Source organism: Durio zibethinus, chromosome 10 (assembly GCF_047325235.1).
Source record: "Durio zibethinus cultivar Kanyao isolate XHJ-2024 chromosome 10, ASM4732523v1, whole genome shotgun sequence".
Lineage (NCBI taxonomy): Eukaryota > Viridiplantae > Streptophyta > Magnoliopsida > Malvales > Malvaceae > Durio > Durio zibethinus.
In genome coordinates, this window is record NC_143171.1 from 23,055,336 (window position 1) to 23,075,088 (window position 19,753).

General features: G+C 33.8%; 2 protein-coding genes and 1 pseudogene across 3 annotated transcripts; all 3 read left to right on the forward strand.

Moving 5' to 3' along the window:
• The first annotated feature begins 1,255 nt into the window (after positions 1–1,255).
• On the forward strand, positions 1,256–9,475 carry LOC111293361 (uncharacterized). Of its 2 annotated transcripts, XM_089766950.1 has the most exons (11): positions 1,256–1,554; positions 2,275–2,623; positions 2,844–4,664; positions 4,742–5,160; positions 5,239–5,324; positions 5,559–6,912; positions 6,991–7,373; positions 7,592–7,640; positions 7,743–7,990; positions 8,164–8,271; positions 8,857–9,475. In XM_089766950.1, the coding sequence occupies exons 2-11, from the start codon at positions 2,431–2,433 to the stop codon at positions 9,077–9,079; spliced, it is 4,884 nt and encodes a 1,627-aa protein (XP_089623076.1). In that variant the 5' UTR covers positions 1,256–1,554; positions 2,275–2,430; the 3' UTR covers positions 9,080–9,475. The 2 variants fall into 2 exon arrangements, with proteins under 2 accessions (XP_089623076.1, XP_089623075.1); XM_089766949.1 differs by having other exon boundaries at positions 5,559–7,373.
• A 1,320-nt stretch (positions 9,476–10,795) lies between these two features.
• LOC111293362 (transcription initiation factor IIB-like) lies at positions 10,796–11,789 on the forward strand. Its single transcript, XM_022886117.2, has 3 exons — positions 10,796–11,154; positions 11,279–11,568; positions 11,671–11,789. Exons 1-3 carry the CDS (start codon positions 10,796–10,798, stop codon positions 11,787–11,789), a joined length of 768 nt encoding a protein of 255 aa, XP_022741852.2.
• A 1,051-nt stretch (positions 11,790–12,840) lies between these two features.
• On the forward strand, positions 12,841–15,254 carry LOC111292997 (UDP-glycosyltransferase 83A1-like; annotated as a pseudogene).
• The last annotated feature ends 4,499 nt before the right edge of the window (positions 15,255–19,753 follow it).

Below are 19,753 nucleotides of genomic sequence, written 5' to 3' on the forward strand. Positions count from 1 at the left end.
ATTTGTGAAATTCAAATCCTCAATAAATTACAACACATTGAAAAAAGCCATTTTAATTTGTTTATCAATGATAGTACCTAAACTTTATGGCTCAAACTTGAGATCTTGTCTATAAAAAACGTGTCAAGAAAAGTTTTACATTCTTCTTTTTTTTTTTATTATTATTATTCTATAATGTGATAATGAATATATCTGTATATTTTATTTGAGTCTAATTATTTTTGCATGATTTTCAAAATGTCCTTTTCGGCATTGGTTTCTTACTTGGAGATATTAATCTCTAAAACTTTTAAAGTTTTTAAATTTCTTCTAAAAATTTCTAAAAGAATTTGTTCTAAAAAAAAAAGGGCAAATGTTACTTATTGCCTTGAAGAAAACTTTAAGAGATAATACATTTTTTTTTTTTTTTTTGGATAGTTTCTTTCTCTTCTGGCGTTTGTTATAACTGGATGTGGAAAAATAAATAAAACCCAAACTCTTCAAAAAGAATACCATAACTAAATAAGTATTTCCTCAATCTTAATTAAATTGTCACATTTTGATATTTAATTAAAAATTTAAACTTTAATCTAATATTATTTTATATTTATTATTGAAAAAAATATAAAAAAATATTTTAAAAATTTTAAATGAAATAGTGTTTGAATATATATTTTATAAAGTTTAATTAATTAAAATATGCAAAATAATAACTATTAAAATTAGAAAAATTTTAAAAATTAACTGAAACAATTTAATTAAAACAAAAAAATATTTAAGAAAATATGTTTAAATTTATTTTTAATAAAAATTAATATAATATTTATAAACTATGATACATTAAATATAAATTTTTAATTTTTTTTTTTTTTTTTTTTCACAAATTTTTACGACTAAAACCCACTCTCCCAAAAGTTTCCAAAAAGTAACTCAAAATAAAAAGAGCAAAAGTGGCATCAACACCCACGCGTGCTAAAATGCGCGTGGAATCCGCTTATTTCATCTACTTTTTCTCCCATTCATAAACTCAACCTCCTCTAATCTATACCGTCCAATTTCCATCAACCCAAATTCTTCACCCCGAGAAACACACTAACATTCCCTCGCTTCCGAACCTAACTCTAAACCTTTCCTTCGCTACGAACCTAAAATTTTCCTTTACTCCCTTTTAAAAAATAAAAAAATAATTTCCTTTTTTAAAAATTCATTTTTATTTTTTTTTGACACTGATTCGAACTTCGATCCCTTTATCTGCGCTTCCGTGTCTGAAAAATCCAATTCTAGAGAGAGAAGCAAAAGAAAAGAAAGAAATGATTTTTAGAGAGAGAGGGAGTGTTTGCACCGTCGTTTTAAGTTAAAACTATCCCGTCGTTTTGAAATTTTCTCCTTCTCTCTCTAATTAAGCTTAGCTTCGTTAGTTACAGTTAAATTTTTAATTTAAAAAAAAAGGACTTGCCGTTTCTTAGCTTCTCTTGAAGAACCCTAAAGAAAGGCTCTTTGGCTTTGGGTTCAGATCAAAAGCTTATGTTGCTCTTGCTCCCTTTTTTTTATCTGAAGCATTTGTTTTCTTTTTTGGTAATTTTTTAAAAATTTATCAGCTTTTCTTTTTGTTGTTAATTTAGCTTGAAGTTCACTAATTAATGATTTTTTTTTGCTTCTTAATTATGTTGAAATCAGCTTAAATTGTATATATTTGTGTGTATATTTAGATTTTTTAGGGTTTTTTTTAGTGTGGAAATTTGGGGTTTAGCTCACTATGGGAAATTGGGGTGTGCCCTGAATTTGGTTATTTTCTGTATGCATTTAGTTGATTTGGGTCAATATTAGTTTAAATTTTTGTTGAATTTAAGTTTTAGGTTGTTTAAAATTTTCATTTTCTTTTTGTGTTTTTTTTTTTTGTTTGTTTCTTGGAAAAGGTGTTGAATTTGTGGGGAATTCACAAAATATTAACAAATTTTATGGTTTATTTTTTCTTCGTTTGGTTGCTAAGAAAGTCGGTGGAAACTGAAAGTTTTCAACTTTTTAATTTTAGTTGGCATTTGATTTCTTCTGCCATGTTTGTTTTTTGTTTTGTTTTTGTTTTTGGTTTTTTTTTTTGCATGATATTTTTGCATAATTACATTGCATGCTGTGTACTTCTACTATGCTTTTATTTTTCAAAATCAAAATGTCTATCATCGAAGAAAATAAAAAGGCAGTAAAGCAGCTTAAAATGAAGTTAATTAGTGTCTTTTCTTCGTCATTATCGGGGTTTTTTTTTCTTGTTCTTATTTGCCTAATAATGTCATGGTGTAGGATGATATCTTGAAGAGTGGAGTAGTGGGAATTTGGAGAGTACTTCGGGAGATGTCCTGTAGAAAAAGCTGTTTTTGAGCTGTGATGATCTTATTTATGGATATGCTTATATTTTGCAAAAGCATATAGCTACAAAATAGTGGTGGGAGGATTTTAATGCCAGGTAACGAAGTTGAAGATGGGATCCACAGTCTATTCGAGCTAGACAACTCTCTCCAGGGCCAGCATCTGCCACAAGCTACGGATGGAAGTTGGCTGGTGCTTAACTATAATCAGTTGGTTGGAAAGCTGAGACAGATTGGGGCACCCCAGCATTTCAGTTTGAAAAGCTACAGCTTGCAACAATTAGGTATCAATGTTCTCACTATTAATTCTAATTTTTCTGCTTGTTTTTATTTTTTTTATTTTTGCTTGCTTTGGTGAAAATTTGTTCTGCTTAGTGAAGATTAAAGAATAGTCCCTAACATGAATGAGAAAATATATGGAAAAAAAAAATTCTTATTTATAATTATTTGGAATACCCATTTTGTTTGATTAAACTATGTTCAATATTTGCTTGTTATTCGCAGATTCTGTAGGAGGACATGGTGGTGAAGCTTTAAATCAGAACAGTAGACAATTGTCTCCAACGCTTGAGTATTCCCAGCTTCTTTCCAGCAACCATCAACAGAATACAAATGGCTTCTTCCTTGAGTGTCAGGGTTTTGGGATGCAACACAATCAACAAGGGTTTTTGGGTGAAAATACAGGTTATGATCAGCATAATTTGATTTCCAGAGGCTCTTCTATCTTTAAATCACATAAAGAAAATGAGTCTTGTGAGAGTCCCACCCTGACAACAAATTCGGAAAGATCGGAAATTACTGAAGCTTCTACTGATTTAAACTTTGTTAAAGGGCAAAAACAACTTTTTCACATCCCACAACTGGGTTTTCAGCAACCTCTCCCCATGCAGCAGTCTGGCTATAATGATATGCAGTTGTTGCAGCAGCACATAATGATCAAGCAGCTGCAAGATCTTCAGAGACAGCAGCAACTTCAACAGTTCGGTGATATGAGGCAGCAGAATACTTTAAACCAACTTTCTGCTATCGCCAAACAGTCTGCTGCAGGTCAGTTCGCATCTCTCATTAATGGAACACCTGTTCATGAAGCATCACAGATGTTTATGAACATTGTACAGCAAGGTACATCTTCTACTACTACAGGAGTATCTAACAGAGTTGTTTTCCCGCAAGATCAAGGTCAGGCTTTCTGTTCAATGGGCCTAAGTTCTCAGCAGCCTGGTGCATCTTTATACGGGACTCCTGTTGCTAGTGCAAGAAGTAATACGACTCAATATTCTCAACAAGGAATCTCTAATGACACCACTAATTTGTTGACTAAAGCAGGTGGTCAAGCACAGAAGCCTACTATGCAGTCATCAGGTGGATTCTTGAGAGATCAATACACTGTTTCACCAGATCAGGTCTACATGTCACAAGGTACATTAATATCCAACCCAGGATTTCAGGGGAAAGATATGTTTGGTCCAGCTTCTGTCCAGAGCATAAATAGTGGGAATATATCTGGAAGCTTCCAGGCTGGGAATGCCACACAAATCAATGCATCTGCCAAGGACTTCAATGGAAGGCAAGAGCAGGCTGGTTGGCCTGCAATGCAGCAGAAAACTACACAAAGTGGTCCCTCTCAGGGATTGGTTCCTTTAGACCCAATGGAAGAGAAAATATTATATAATATGGATGACAATTTCTGGGATCCCTCCTCAGGCAGGCGCACTGATTTAGGTGCAGGAAGTTTCAGCAATGCATTGGAGAACTCAGATTTTTCAAATGCATTTCCATCTATTCAGAGTGGGAGCTGGAGTGCTCTAATGCAGTCTGCTGTGGCTGAGGCTTCTAGCAGTGATACTGGGCTACAAGAGGAGTGGAGTGGACTGACATTTCAGAATACTGAACAGTCAACTGATAATCAGCTTTCAAACTTTGTCGACAGTGATAAGCAACAGGCAGGTTGGATTGATGGCAACCTACAGAGTGCCTCCTCCTTTAGTTCAAAGCCCATGCCCATGTTCAATGATTTTGGTGTAAGCTCTAGCTTCCCTGGTTTTCAGCAGCCTGGCACCCAATTTTCAACTGAACAGGAAGAGTATCTACCCCATAATGTATCGCGTGGGTCTTCTGGAAAGAAGTCCCTCAAAGTCACTTCCGACTGGGTAGATTGTGGTAATCAACAGAAGCAATCCTTTGAGGGAGGTGAACAAGCACAGTCATATATGCATTTAAATAATGCTTGGGCAGGTCAGATTTACGAGCACCCTGACAGTGGTGTTCATCCGCAAAGGACTAGCTCACATGAAAATTTTGTCCAACCTTATATTAAACATAAAGGTAGTAACCCCCTTCACCTCAAGGAAATCTTGCTGCATTTATTCTCATATTAACAAGGGGCTGGATATTGGTTGCAGGTAGCGCTAGTGATGGTTGTTTGTCGAAGTCATCAACTGGAGGAGTGGAGCAAGTACAATCTGGTGCTAATAATAATTTATTCAGCAGAAAAGATTTACAGATAAATAATAACCAGTCATCTGGTCAACGAGTCATAGATAATAATAGATCCGATTACCTGAGACATGCTGATATCTCTGCCATCAAGGAAAGTGAGAGTACAAGGCAAAAACAGCATCAGATAAGCAATGGGCCTTATGGTTTTGCTAGCACTTTAGAGGGAGAAGGTGAAATATATGTAACTAAGCAAAAGAGTTACCAAAGGCAGGCTTCAAGTGACAGCTATAATTCAAAAGGATTGAGTGGTCGTGACCAAGGACATTCTGGTCAGGTCAAGTTTCTTGGTGATGTGTCTAGTGGCAGTGCAAACTTCAATGAGGTAAATAAAGGTGTTCTTTAAATCGAATGGCATTTTTCATTGAAGTTCTTGATTATTTATATGATTTGTCCTTTTCAGGTGCACTCACCTTTAGATGAGGTGACTTCTGGGGATGATATCAAATCAGTTGGCCCTGATGGATCAATAACTGCTGCTCAGACAAGGTGTTTACTTATATAAGCTTTTATTAACTGGCTTAGTTCATTTGTTGTTTAAACATACAAATTGGTTGCTATTAAAATGTAGGGATATTTATGTTTGTCATAATTGTGCTTTTGTTCGTTGGCAGAATCTATTACTGAATATTTTTTCTTGTGTAAGCTTAAAGCTTGTTATCTTATTTTGTGCTTAAAGTTCTACAATGCAATGTTGAAATATGATTGACTGAACTTATGCAGTCAAAATATGCTTGAGCTACTTCACAAGGTTAACCTTCCAAGGGAGGTTGGTGCTATGTCACATTCTGGCTCTATAGACTCTAATGCATTGGCCAAAGTTCCGGAGGCAGAAGCTCATATATCTCTTGCTCAACTATACAATCCATCTTCTACTTCTCAAGGGTTTAGTTTAAGGTTGCCCCTTCCATCACAACAGCTGCCAAATTCAAATCTTTTGCTCAATTCTCAGGGTTCACCACAGGCTTTAAGTTATCTAAAATCAGGGCAGGTCAGTCAGACATGGGCAGCTTCCCCATATTCCGTTCAATCTTTTCCGCTGGCAGATGAGTTGTCTCAAAGAGTACTATTGGCTGATAAATCAAGTATGTCCGGACAGACATGCGTTTCATCGTACTCAAACATGCAGGGGAGTGCTTTTGCAGCCTTTGCATCCAGTCTTCCACATCTGGTAAATCAAACACAACTGCAACACACGCCTAATTCACCTGTAGCATCTCCATCAATACAGGCGACACTTTCAAGTACAAGCAGGAATCCCCCTTTTAACCTTGCCGCCTCTCAAGATACGTCTCAACAGATTTCTGCCAATCATTTTAGTCAACACTTTCCAGTTTTGGAGGCTTCACAGGTATCTCAGCCTTCTATCATGTCAGGAATGTCAAGGCAGGGTGAATTTTCAGCAATGCAAAATGCATGGACAACTGCACCAACTCAGCAGAATCTTTCTGTTTTAGAACCTCTCAAGGTTCCTGCCAGCTTGCCACCCTCCACGGATCCCACAGATAGGAGTATAAACTCCAGTAAAGGTGGTTATGGGGAGATGCAGGCAGGAAAAGAGAGGTCCCTGCAGCAAATGTCTTCTGATAGGACAGTTTCTTCCCTGCCTGCTAGCTTCTGTCAAGGAGAACCATCACAAAAGCATTGCTTAAATGCAAGTTCTCTCCCTTCTTCCTCATCAATGTCTCATTCTAACCAGGGGGTCCTTGATGGGATGAAACATGATAATAACCAAGCCGCTATGACTTCTGAAAGAAAGATTGCACCTGGTGCCCATTCTTTGAAACCATCTAATTGTCTCCTGCAAAATTACTCCCTGATGCACCAAATACAAGCAATGAATACTGCTAAGACTGATCCAAGTAAGAGTACCCATGAGGCTCAGCAGGTTGCTTCTGTGGTGGGACAGCAGTTGCATGAAAATAATTCAAGTTTGAGAAACTCTATGGATAGTGGACCAAGTTTAGCACCAGCGGAGAATAACAAAATTTCAAGCTTCTTCGCAGGTTCAAGAGAAGATCCAACCGTAAAAGCTTTGGCGCAGACTGCTCTCCGAAATATGCCTTCGCATGACATGGTCAGATTTGGTCAAAATATTTCTCAGAGCCAATCTACTAGCAGCTCTTATGTAACTAATCATATGAACAATGGCCAGGGTAATCTACATATGGCACCCTCTTGGTTTAAGCAGTATGGGTCCTTCAGAAATGGGCAGATGCTTTCAATGTCTGATGCCAGGATTACAAAATCTGTCTCTGAACGTTTCTCCCTCTTGAAACCTTCTCAAAATCTGCATCTTCAAGCCTCTGTTGGACAAATAGATGCTGTGGAGGCTAGTCAAGCTGCTGTTTCGAGGCCAAGCTCAGCTACCACCTTGGTGGAAAATGAACTCTTTTCAGCTCCATATGTGTTGCCGGCAAGTATCAACAATCAAAATATTGTTACTACAAGACCAAAGAAGCGCAAAGCTATGACATCTGAGCTTCTGCCATGGTGGAAAGAAGTGTCACTAGGTTCCCAAAAACCTCAAAATATCAGGTCATTACAATTATTGCTTTTTTTTTTTTTAATAATTCTAGTTTCCTTGATTATTTATAGTTCATAGTCACTGTCGATATTGGCTCCAGAGATTGGAAAATTTTAATTTATATTCAATTGGTGTTTTTGTTCTCTCCCTCTCTTTTTCTTGGTTGTGTGAATTATTGATTCCTTGTTTATTCACTGAAGTTAATTTTAAGTTGTATTTGTTTCCACAGTCTATCAGAACAAGAGTGGGCTGAGGCCACAAATCGTTTCTGTGAGAAGGTGTGTGCTCCTAGATTGATAATAATGGAATTTAGTTTCTTTCCAAATGTAGTCCATGTGTTGAATCTAAAATTGATTCTAACATTGCATTGCTAATGGCAGGTGGAAGGTGACATTGAAATACTTGAAAATGTGCATCCAATGCTTCGATCAAAGAGGAGGCTTGTCTTGACAACACAGCTTATGCAGCTATTGCTTCATCCTGCACCAGCTTCGATTATCAGAGAAGATGCCAGCTCAAACAATGATAGTATATCATACTTTGTTTCTAGAGTAGCTCTAGGTGATGCATGCAGCCTTTCCTATGGTGTAAGAAATAATATGCATCTCTCCTCTGACGACAGTGACATGTGAGTACTGCTTTAGGATTTGTGAATTTATTCGGAGGCTAAAATAAGAAATCTTTTTGCATGATGACTTAATGGTAATTTTAAGTAAACTTTGGCTACACATTAATTTTAATCTTGAGATGGTATTTTCATAAAATTTCTGGCCTTATCTTTAAAGAATTATATTTTTTCAGGATCTCTGAGAAGCTGAAAACTTTTGAGAAAACTGGTAACCAGAAAATTGTGGAAGTCCTGGAAGGTTTTACTGATAGAGCTAAGAAACTAGAAAACAACTTCCAAAGGTACGTATACATTTGATGAAATTCTGCATTTTTGGCAACCCTCCTTGTTCTTGTGATGTAGAAATGCACCGGTTGAGTTACACAGATAGAAATTATAGCTGCATTTATACCCATATGTTTCGCTGTGAATTTGATCACAATCATATAATATACAATTGAATCGACCAAACCTTGTCATTCCAACTCCAGAGGAGAATGTTCCTTATAGCTGACAAATCGAACTCTATAATATTATATAATTGAATTGACCAAACCTTGTCATTCCAATTCCAAAGGAGAATGTTCCTTACAGCTAATAAATTGAACTTGTGTCCTATTCTATTGTTTCGCTTGCTTCCTTACGGCATCATTTGCTGTATGGTAATATAATATCAAATTCTGTGCATCAATAAATGATAATGTGGCCTTCATAGTTAATAATCCAGTCTCCTAAAAGAAAATGAGTGCCTTTTAATAGGAATTATTGCTTTTATTTTCTAGATACCCTTCTGCACAATTGGTTCTTTTATTTATTTGATGGCAAAATTGATCTACAATTTCATGATGTTCTATTATTCTTTGTGTGAATACTATTTCTTTATGCAGATTTGACAAGAAAGTGTCAGTTCTAGACATCAGAGTGGAATGTCAGGAGCTGGAACGCTTTTCTGTCATCAACCGTTTTGCCAGATTTCATAACCGAGGACAAGGAGATACCTCTGGAGCTGCATCATCCTCTGCAATCCATAAACCAGTTCCCCAGAGATACGTCACAGCACTTCCAATGCCTAGGAATATACCAGAGGGGGTACAATGTTTTTCGCTCTGATCATGATTTAACTGATCCTCTCTCTAATAGAATCTTGTTTTCATCTATTCTCTTCATGCCATATCAACTCATCTCTCCATGATCTTTCTCTTCACTAACCTCAATGCTGGCAAGCAAGAAAGACGAGAATGCATGATGGAATGCTGGACAGGTCAACCTTGTAGTGAGGCCCTCAGTTATTTTGAGTTGAGGCCATTGCTGTCATTTTTGAGAAAGTAAATATTGTTTCTTGTATATTTTCATGAAAGTCCAAGGAGAATAGGAGTATTCTAAGTGTCTTTTGAAAAAGAACAAAGAGGATCATCAATATGAATGTCTTTTAACTTATTACATAAATAGTGGAATTTAGCATGCCTAAAACGTAGATAATATTTGTATCTTTGCCTTTGCTGGATTCTCTTCCCCGTGTTTTTTTTTTTTTTTTCGCTCTTTCAGGTTTTTTTCTGCTATGAGTGGAAGGACGGAAGAATAGCATCTAGCAGAGCAGCAATTATTCAGTAAATGCAAAAATATTAATGGCAAGTACAAGTGTTGGAATTTTATAATCTAAGGATATGTAACAGGTGCTTCCCACTTGAGATTTCCACCACTTAAATGGCCTTTGGAACGCAACTACAAGGTTAAATGCTTCTCTGACTTTGCACTTCATTAAAGATCACTTTTCGTCTGTCACGTGTGTTTGTGGTTACCTTGACTTGCGTTTTATTGGGGGAAAACAAAAGATATACGTGAAAAGGATTTCAGAAACATCAGTTGACAACTTTATGAACTAAGGATTTGTTTTCTTTGAAAAGTACAAAGTTTCAGACACTGATTCTTCTGATTTTCCGCACCCGAGATTGAGTAAACGACAAGAGAAGACTTTTTATGACAACAAAAGCATGGTTGGTTTTTTTTGGCTTCTGATGTTGGGAGGATTCTGAGTACTTGGTTGTCTTTCATTCTCTCCTTTTAAAAAAAAATTGACTGAAAGCAGCACTGACAAGTCAGTTGTTGTGGATTCTCCATTCGTTAATAACTAACTTCTATCAACGTTGTCAGTGTCAGTGTCAGGGTCAGTATCTGATCCAATTCATGGATGGAGAGTGATGTGGGAAAGATATCATGGAAAAGCTGAAAAATCCTCTGTTGAGAACAAGCAGAATAAATATAAAAAACTAGAAACAAAATCAATCAATTTCTTTTCTTTTCTTTTTTCTTTTTATATTAATAGTACCTGGTAATAATTCTTTGGTGGGGTTTGGTTTCACTAATCCATGGTTTTCTCATTGGTGGACAAGCAATCTGCTGATAAAATTGGTGGGGATGTCTTCTGTTTCCAACATGCAAACACTTAAACAATATAAACAAAATAATTATCCAGTAAAAAGGAAAGAAACAAATTATTTTCCACCATCATTTCCAGGTGTGTTTGCACCTTTTGTCTCGTATCAAATGGGCCCCAAAAAATACCCATTGTGTGGCACCCTTGGACCCTTGGCTTGTTGGGTTTTGATTTGATTATTCTTTCTTTTGGATATGGTATATATTTATGATGGTTCTTTCGGCTTGTACTTGGTTGTTGTGGTCCTACAAATAACCTTGATTTTGTTCCACGACTCTTTCTTTTAAACGCGCGTCCACAAAAATCCTAACCCTTCTAGGAAAAGGAAATTATTTTTTCTTTGCTAAAGCATTACCCTCTCTAATTACTACTCTTTGGAGAATTCAAGGCCAATGAAGCAACAGAAATCATTCACCCTGGAAACTGGTTTCTGTTTAGACTGTAAGAGAGAAACTGGAAGAATTCTCGATTCTAGGACTGGACACGCAATCTGTTCTGAGTGTGGCTTGGTTCTTGAATCCAATTATGTTGATGAAACTTTTGAATGGAGAACATTTGTTGATTCCATGGATGATAAAGATCCTGAACGTGTTGGATCAAAAGTAAACCCTCTTCTTGAGCATGGAAACATGACAAGTTGGATCTTCAAGACTAAGGGTGCCCCTGCTGGTTCTTTTACTTCATTGAATGAATCAAACTTAGACAGGACCCTGGTTAAAGGCTTCGGGATCATTGGCGTTATCGCTGACAGGTTAGGCCTTTTTATAACTATTCAAGATAGCTTTTGAGATGTAGCAGAACGTGGAGGATAGTAAATCTTGTAAAGAAAAAAGTCTGAATGCTGTATAAGCAGCAAGCCTGTTTAATGGTTGTAGAGAGATTAGATCGTCCAGGACTCTGAAAGAGATTTCAACAGTTGCTGATGGAGCCTCAAAGAAAGAAATCAATAGGGCAATTGAAGTAATAAAGAAACGACTAGAGATTGATATGGGGACTGTGCAGCCAGGAGAACTTGTCAGGCGCTTCTGTTCCACACTTGGCATGAACAATCAAGCCATCAAGGCTGTTCAAGAAGCTATTATTATGGTAGTACTAGATTTGGATATAAGGAGGAATCAGGAAAGTGAAATTGGCTTTGGCGGCCATTATTTACATGATAAATCGGGTTTCAGGTTGTGAGATAACTGTTCAAGGTATGAATTCCAAATTATTTCCATAGAAAAATTTTATGGATTTAATCAAATGTTATACTTCGTTTTTTGGCCAGAAATTGCGGTTGCAGCTGAGGTTGCAGAAGGTACAATTAAGAAATTCTATAAAGCTCTTGCTCCTTATGCTTTAAGGCTAGTGCCCCAATGGAATGATGAGAAAGTCAAGAAAAATTAAGAAAATGTGCAACTCTTAAAGATGTGGAGGCAAGAAACAATTGCTGATTTAGATTTTATTTTTCTTTTATACCACAGCCTTAGTAAAGAGGACAAAACATTGCCCCAGAATTAGATATGAATTGGACTTAGTCCATTTGGGATTTTGGGCTTCAAAGAGTCAGTGGATTGGCCTATTGACCCATTAGAAATGAATTGGGCTTAGTTCATTTGGGTTGAGTCCAAATCTTTGAAAAGGGTTACAGGCTTACAGCCTTTTAGCTGCCCTGTGCAAAGACATGCAAAAATGGGTAAGACTAAAATAATAAATGTCAAGATAATGGGTATTTCATGCAATTTTAAAGATGTCAATCTTGTAATTCTCTAAATTTTCGCATACATGACCTTGGATTTTACTAAGAATGGGATAGTCTAAAATTTAGTTAAGACTTAAGAGGAAGCATGAAAGAAAATGATTTTACTAATAAAGGAATTTATCCGAGTTCTATTACTTTTTTTTTTCTTTTTCAATTAAATACAAAGCAAAATACATTGTTCGTTCGAATAACTACCTTTAAGAAGTGATATCTAATGAGTTTGAGTTTAGATTTCAACATATGCAATCCTTTATCCTATCCTCAAGTTACGACCTTTTTTTTTTTTAAATATATAAATAGAGACAATAAACATAAATGAGATAATCTTAGAATAACATTAGTACAACTTGAGAATCGTTAACATAGATAAATGTCACATGGATTTACCAAGTGCCATGAATGAAATAGGAAAAAGAGGGCCAAATCTTAAAATAATTTTTTAACTGAACTTCCTCAAATAATTGGAGACTAAGAGAAATGTTGGTCTATGGTCCTTGGGCTTTAGGAGAATTTTCAAGTATAAAAAGTGTCCAAATTCCCATCTTTTGAAGAAACCTGTTATAGTTAAACACAGATTCTTAACTTAGCTAGATATCCATGTTTTTTTGGCAGCCATATGACCTGTGCTTAAGCTATGCGTTTCATTTTTACCAAAATTTGAGATTGTGAACTCCCAAACAATAAAGGAGAAAGGGGGTTGCTTTCAACCATAGGTCATATGCACTGAAAATCTAATTGTGTATTCTATGAAGATAAGTGAGTGCAGTGTCAGCCTATCAGGTGCAACAAAAAAATCCAAGGAATCCAAAAGATGAGCATCAATGGTTAAATGCAAACATACAGAGATGAATGATATGCTGAAATAATGCATGATTTTAAAATAGGAAGAAAGAAACGAGAGGAATAGTATTGATTCCAAGTTCAAGATTCCACTTACATTGAACAACATGAAGACAATTTCTATAGACTGTTTCCTCAAGTCAGTAGTAGAAGTTACATGGAAGTTAAATTGATTTCAAAGATCAAACGCCAGTCTTGGAAGCAAAACAAGAAATAAGATGGACAATCCACATATTCTGGTGATTCATACCCGGCACAAGGCCATGTAATTCCTCTAACGGAGCTTTCACAAAGCTTAGTCAAACATGGCTTTAAAATTACATTTGTTAACATGCAGTTTAATCATAAAAATGCCCTGGATAAATTGGCAATGAAAGAAGATGTGCGTGACAAGATTTGCCTTGTTTCGATTCCAGATGGACTTGGTTCACCAGAGGATAGGAAACAACCAGGGAAGATATCAGAAGCAATCTTGTAGATCATGCCAGGGAAAGTAGAGGAGCTTATAGACGAAATTAATGGATCAGAAATCAAGATAACTTGTGTCCTTGCAGATCAGAGCATATGTTGGGCCTTGGAAATTGCAGAGAAGCATGGAATCAAGCGAGCTGCCTTCTGTCCGGCTGCAGCTGCACTCTTGGTGTTAGGATTTAGCATCCCAAAAATGATAGAAGATGGAATTATTGATCAGGATGGTGAGACCCTACATCTCTAATTTTCGTATGTTCAATTTATAGCTTATTTCATTCGTAGATGTAGCTTTCCTACTTATTATCGTATCTGACAAAAACGACAGAATAGGAGCACCAACTGGACTGTCTAAAGGTATATAGTAGTAGGAAAGGTTAGATGATTCAGATGACATACTAACTAATAAGAAATCAAAGCAAACTTTTATCTTGTAATCCTTTAATCATTTATGTTACCTTGAATTAAATTGTAAGAAAAGCAGGAGGAGGAAAGGCAGTCAAGAACTTGCTCGGCCATTATTAATATTTTCAGAGATTCTCTTTGCAGGAACTCCCACCAAGAGACAGATGATTAAGATGTCACCAAGAATGCCCCCACGAACACAATGAACTTTGTATGGGCTTGCATCGGCAACACTAATGCACAGAAAAACATTTTCCAACTCATGGTTAGAAACAATGAATCTATCTAGTTAACAGATTGGCTGCTTTGCAACTCAACATATGAACTTGAGCCTGCTGCATTTGCTAGGGCTTCAAAGATCAGACCTATAGGCCCACTGTTGGCACCAAACAGGCTTGGGGACTCAACTGGAAACTTAAGGCCAGAAGATTCAAGTTGTCTGAAATGGCTGAATCAACAGGCACCACAAGCAATCATCTATGTTGCATTTGGCAGTTTCACCATTTTTGACACAACCCAGTTTCAAGAGCTGGCAATGGGGCTTAACGTACAGGTAGGCCATTTCTTTAGGTCGTGCGTTCTGATATAACAGATGGAAAAAAATAATGCCTACCCAGAGGGGTTTCAAGAGAGAGTAGCTGCTAGGGGGAAAATGGTCGGTTGGGCACCTCAGCAAAAGGTTCTTTCTTATCCTTCCATTGCTTGCTTTATAAGCCTTTGCGGTTGGAACTCAACAACTGAAGGTGTAAGCAATGGGATCTCTTTCTTGTGCTGGCCTTACTTTGCTGACCAGTTCTTCAACCAAAGCTATATTTGTGACTATTGGGGTTCAACAGAGATGGAAAGGGGATCATTACAAGAGAAGAAATTAGGAATAAGAAAGAGCAACAGTCAGGCAATGAAAAGCATAAAGCAACAGCTCTGGTTCTCAAGGAAACAGTCATGAACAGCATCAAAGAAAGAGGTAGCTCTAACAAAAATTTCAAGGATTTTATTGAAAGGATAATTGCATAGGTAAATTCTTCATGCCTTGACCATGCTTGAATCTGTTTCCAGCTACAACTCTTTTCCTTCATTTAACTTGGAACCTCTTCTTTTCTTTTTTTTTTTTTTCATAAATCATATGATCAACATTTGTATTTTGATATTAAATTCTTCTTGTTAAAACTATTGAACAGAAACAATGTATATACTTAATTATAAGCCAATAAGCATTCGAGGAAAGTCTCTAGTCATGCTAAACTGCTCAAGAAAACAGAGATTGCATTCAACATAGTCTAACGTTCAAGTCCAAAAACCTGCCCGTTGGATAAAAAATATGAAATCGTCATCAATCTTTTTTATTTAAGTGTGATTGATCACTTATATGAATTTATTCTTTTTAAGGTTATCTTCAACTTGAACTAAGGTCATGTTTGGTGCATTAGAAAATAGATAAAATAGTACGATAATAATTCTATATTATGTTTGGTTTCTATCTAATTGAAAGGGATGAGATTACAATGAGGATTATCATTCTCTTGATATAGAATGATTTAATCCTCTCAAAATGGAGAGGATTATTTTTAATACATGGGATTAAAGTTATAAGTTCTATTATATTCTTAAAAATTACATTAATAATTTAAATTGTATAATTTTGAGGAAGGATAATTTTGACTAATAAATAAATTATCCTTTTTAATCTTTGCACACATCAAATATAAGTTGGATGACATTATTTAATTTAATCATATTCATAATATTATCTTATTTTATCCTATCATAATCATGTATACCAAATATGACTTAAGGATCCCTAAAAAGAATAGGTTATGATCTAAATCAACAGAACTCAGTTTGGAAGTTGGTTACATGCAAAAAAGTATTTAACACCTCATTATGCCCAAAATTGATACCACATTAATCATATATTATCTTATTTAAGCCTTAATTCAAATAGTTTTTAATCCTTTTTTATTTATTTACAAAATATTAATTACACAAAATGATATAAGCATATTTATAAGTTTTTAATCATAAAATAATATATATACAGTTTTTAAAAAATATAATATAATTTTTATTTTCATCAATTAAACCAATAGGTAAAAAAAATAAAGTTGAAATAAAAAATAATAAAATTGAATTAAATAAATAAGTAAACAACTAGAAAAACAAAATAATTTCATAAAAAATTATTATCACAAATATTATCACAAACCACATTAAACAACAAATAAATATAACACCATAAAAGAAAATGTATCTAACCGATATTCTTGGGTTAACCTGAAATAAAACCTACTGCCAAGAAAATTTTTGTTTGACTTTGTTTGCTTGAATATTATATATATGGCTCTCTTTTTTTGCTTGGTGATTCTTCTTCTCCCTTTGATTAGGAACTTCTTCCTCAAAATTCAAAACTTTGTATTGCTTGATGATTATTGATTGTTGGTGATTTCTAATTGAGAATTAGGCTCTTTATATAGAGATTGAGTCCCTTTTCAATTTGAAAATTTTTTATAACAACTGCATCTATCAAAATCCTGTCAAATTTTTTTTTTCTTATTGTAGAAACTTGATTTTTAAGAATTACTAAAATTAAACTCAATCTTTAAATTTCAAATCCAAATAAAATCACAATCTTAAAAAAAAAAATTCTAAATTTATGTTATTATTTTTACCAAATAAAAATAAAAAACACATTTGGGCCATTAAATTTAGGCTTAAAAAATGACTTTTAAAACCCAATACTACAATTCAAGATCTAATAATATCAAAAAGACCCTGGACAAAATTATGCATCTACTGCTATCTCTCTTTACATATTTTCTATGAAATATAAATTGTACAATGACAAAAGACATCCATTTTGTTCAAGATAAGAAAAATAAAAGAAGGCACATACTTAACAAAGGTTTTGAAACTTTTGAAAAATCTAAAAGGCTCTCATTTAACAAAGATTTTGAAACTTTAGAAAATAAAAATGTTGACCTCACCAGAGGTTTTGAAACTTTGAAAAATTTAAAATGCTCCCCCTACCAAGGGTTTTAAAACTTTAGAAAAATAAAATGCTCTCCCCACTAAAGGCTTTGAAACCTTTGAAAAATAAAGAAATACCTAGGGTTTTCAAGATCATGCCTTGAAGCATAATAGATCATTCCTCATCTTTGAAAAACCCCCTTCTTAATAGAGACTTTGGAACATAAAAATCAACAATTTTCTTTCATGTGCCAACATAGTTAGTTTTAAATTTTCAATTGATGCCATGGGCTTAATATGATATTAAGTCTCACATGTGCCAGCTATTTTGAATTTAATTCTCATAATGTGCGAGCTAATCAAATCTCTTTGTTTGTTTCTTCACCTTAAAGTTTGCAAATATCATGATATGAATGCCAATATATCTTACCAAGATGCAAATACTTATCTCGCAAATATAAATGCAAATGTTTTCCACAAAAATACAAATACATATATCTATGCCAATAAATTAGATACAAATGTCCTTTTTCATCATCTTTCTTAATATAATCATAAATCTTAATTAAATGATGCAAATGTTTATAAATGTCAAAGATCTAAATGCTCGCCAAATGATGTAAATGCATGGCTCTAACTGTGATGCAAATGCAATATTCAACAATGATTTACATGATAAAAAATTATGTAAATGCATGGTACAATGATTTAAATTCTCACAAAATGATGCAAAAACATGGTCCAAACAATTATGCAATTTATAATTCTCTAAATGATGCAAATGCATGATCCAAACAATTATATATATATAATTATCAAAAGAAAAATTTGTACATTTACCAAATTATGCAAATGCAATTTTTAAAACAAAGCATCTTTGTTGCCCTAGAAAAGTCACTCTTGTCATATTGATTTGGAAATCATCTTTCTCTCAACCACCAAAATTCAAGTATGCAACAATCCAAGTTTGAATTTTTTCAAAAATTCCCAAAAGAATGGTAACAACAATTACCCCAAAATAAAAAATTACCTCACATAACAATTTTCCATGACTAAAACAAAATGTATCAATTCTTTAAAAACATGTGACATTTAGATCTCTTGAAAACTGATGATTATTAGTTAGAATAAATTAGGTGAATTGCATCTTGGTCTTTCCAAAAAGATAAAATGGTTTGTCAAATCAAGATTTCAGTTATAAAAAAGACTTTGTCACTGAATGAGAAGGGAAAGATCGATGTTTCTTTATTTAAGCTCACAAATGAAAGTTTAAATTTATTTAAAAAATAATTTATTTTAAATCATAATCCATTTTGGTACTCTTTTAGGTTTTTAATATGTGGCATTTTAATAAATATTAAGGCTAGACTCAAGATTTCGAGAAAAGAAGAAAGACTCAAATTTTAGAAAAAATTTTTAAACTAGGTTGCTTTTCTTGGGTTTCTCAAAGGTTTCTAATGCTCATTAGTTCATTCAAATGCCTTCATTTACTACTTCTACTTGCATGTAATTCAATGAGTTGTTTTTAAATTTTCAATCTCGTCTTAGATTGCCCTTTTGAGTTTTCATGTTAGAGTTTCATTCTTTTCTTTTTTCTCTTGACTTTTCTATCATGTATTTGAAAACTCAAAATTTATTCAAAATCAAAAAGTGATGGTGATTTTCTAAAGAAAAATTCTTCAATTTTGATATCCACATTTGATTAAAATGAATTTTTCTAAGGATGTAACATAAGCCTGAGTTTGGGGTTTTGAAAGAAATGATAAATAGGCCCAAAAATAAATTTAAAGGTAATCAATCAAACCAAAGATTATTTCTTTTCTCAAGACCATTTGCAATTTTCATTTCCTAGAACATGCATTTTCATCTTTTTTTTTTATTCATTTTCATTCTTTTTTCATTTTTTTTTGTTGCATGCTTTCACTTTTGATCAATTGAGTTCAAAAATTTGAAATTATATTTACTACAAGATTGCTTTTTGACTATAGACATCTTTTCATTGTCCTTAATTTTAGATATAATGTTTTCTCAAATAGATTCTCATTCATACTTGCTCTATAGTGTAGAAGATGATCATTGATTAGGGTTTTTTCAAAAAGAATTCAATAGGCTCAAAATGGGTAGAAAATTGATATCTTTTTTTTTGTGAAAGAAATATGAAAGATGGTCATTTATCATATAAAAAATGTATACATTTATTAAAAAACAATTCTTGGAAGAAGATTTTTTTTGCTTTTTGGATTTTAGAATCATTTGAATATCTAATATGCATGATTTTACAATCAATTCTTTTCTTTTCCTTTTTCTTTTGCTCTTTTTTTTTTTTTTTTATAACTTAGTCTCAAAATGTATCAACTTACTATATCAAATAGAGTCTTAATATAACAATCTTCATTTTCACAACTTACACTAAATGTTCATACAATCTCCATTCAATAAGAGATGAAATGAATGCCATCAAGATCAAAAGATATTGAAAATTTGTTTTTTTGGTAAATTTACCCCAAAAGAAAATTTTTGGGGCAATGAATGAAAGAGAAAAGAAATGTTGTATAAATTAAGATGTTGAACAAGAATATTAAAGGGATATGGCTTTTTCAATAATTATGCCTCAAGCAAGAAATTGAAAAGTTTGAGTTTTGTGAAGAATTTTAGGTAGTAATGTGTTTGGAATAGTTTTGACATTTATCAAATTACCAAAATCTAGAATGTTTAAAAAAATGCCTCATCTATTGGCCTACAAAGAAATTTTCAAAAAAATAAATTGAAAATTTCATTGTTCATAACCTTAATAAAGATCATTAGCTTGGAAATCCTTCTTTGTCAAGTGAAAATCAGGATCATAGAACATAAAAAGTCAAGTTTTAAGTAGTGTGATGTTCAATTGAATTAAGGTATGGAATAGTAAGTGAAATAACTATGTATGATCATT

Excerpts from the sequence above, each read along its gene's own strand:
- LOC111293361 (XM_089766949.1), top strand. The coding sequence starts at position 2,431 with ATGCCAGGTAACGAAGTTGAAGATGGGATCCACAGTCTATTCGAGCTA. Across the intron at positions 5,325-5,558 it reads ATAACTGCTGCTCAGACAAG|TCAAAATATGCTTGAGCTAC; the intron begins GTGTTTACTTAT and ends GAACTTATGCAG. Across the intron at positions 7,374-7,591 it reads CAAAAACCTCAAAATATCAG|TCTATCAGAACAAGAGTGGG; the intron begins GTCATTACAATT and ends TTGTTTCCACAG.
- LOC111293362 (XM_022886117.2), top strand. The coding sequence starts at position 10,796 with ATGAAGCAACAGAAATCATTCACCCTGGAAACTGGTTTCTGTTTAGAC. Across the intron at positions 11,155-11,278 it reads ATTGGCGTTATCGCTGACAG|AGAGATTAGATCGTCCAGGA; the intron begins GTTAGGCCTTTT and ends TAATGGTTGTAG. Across the intron at positions 11,569-11,670 it reads TTATTTACATGATAAATCGG|AAATTGCGGTTGCAGCTGAG; the intron begins GTTTCAGGTTGT and ends TTTTTTGGCCAG.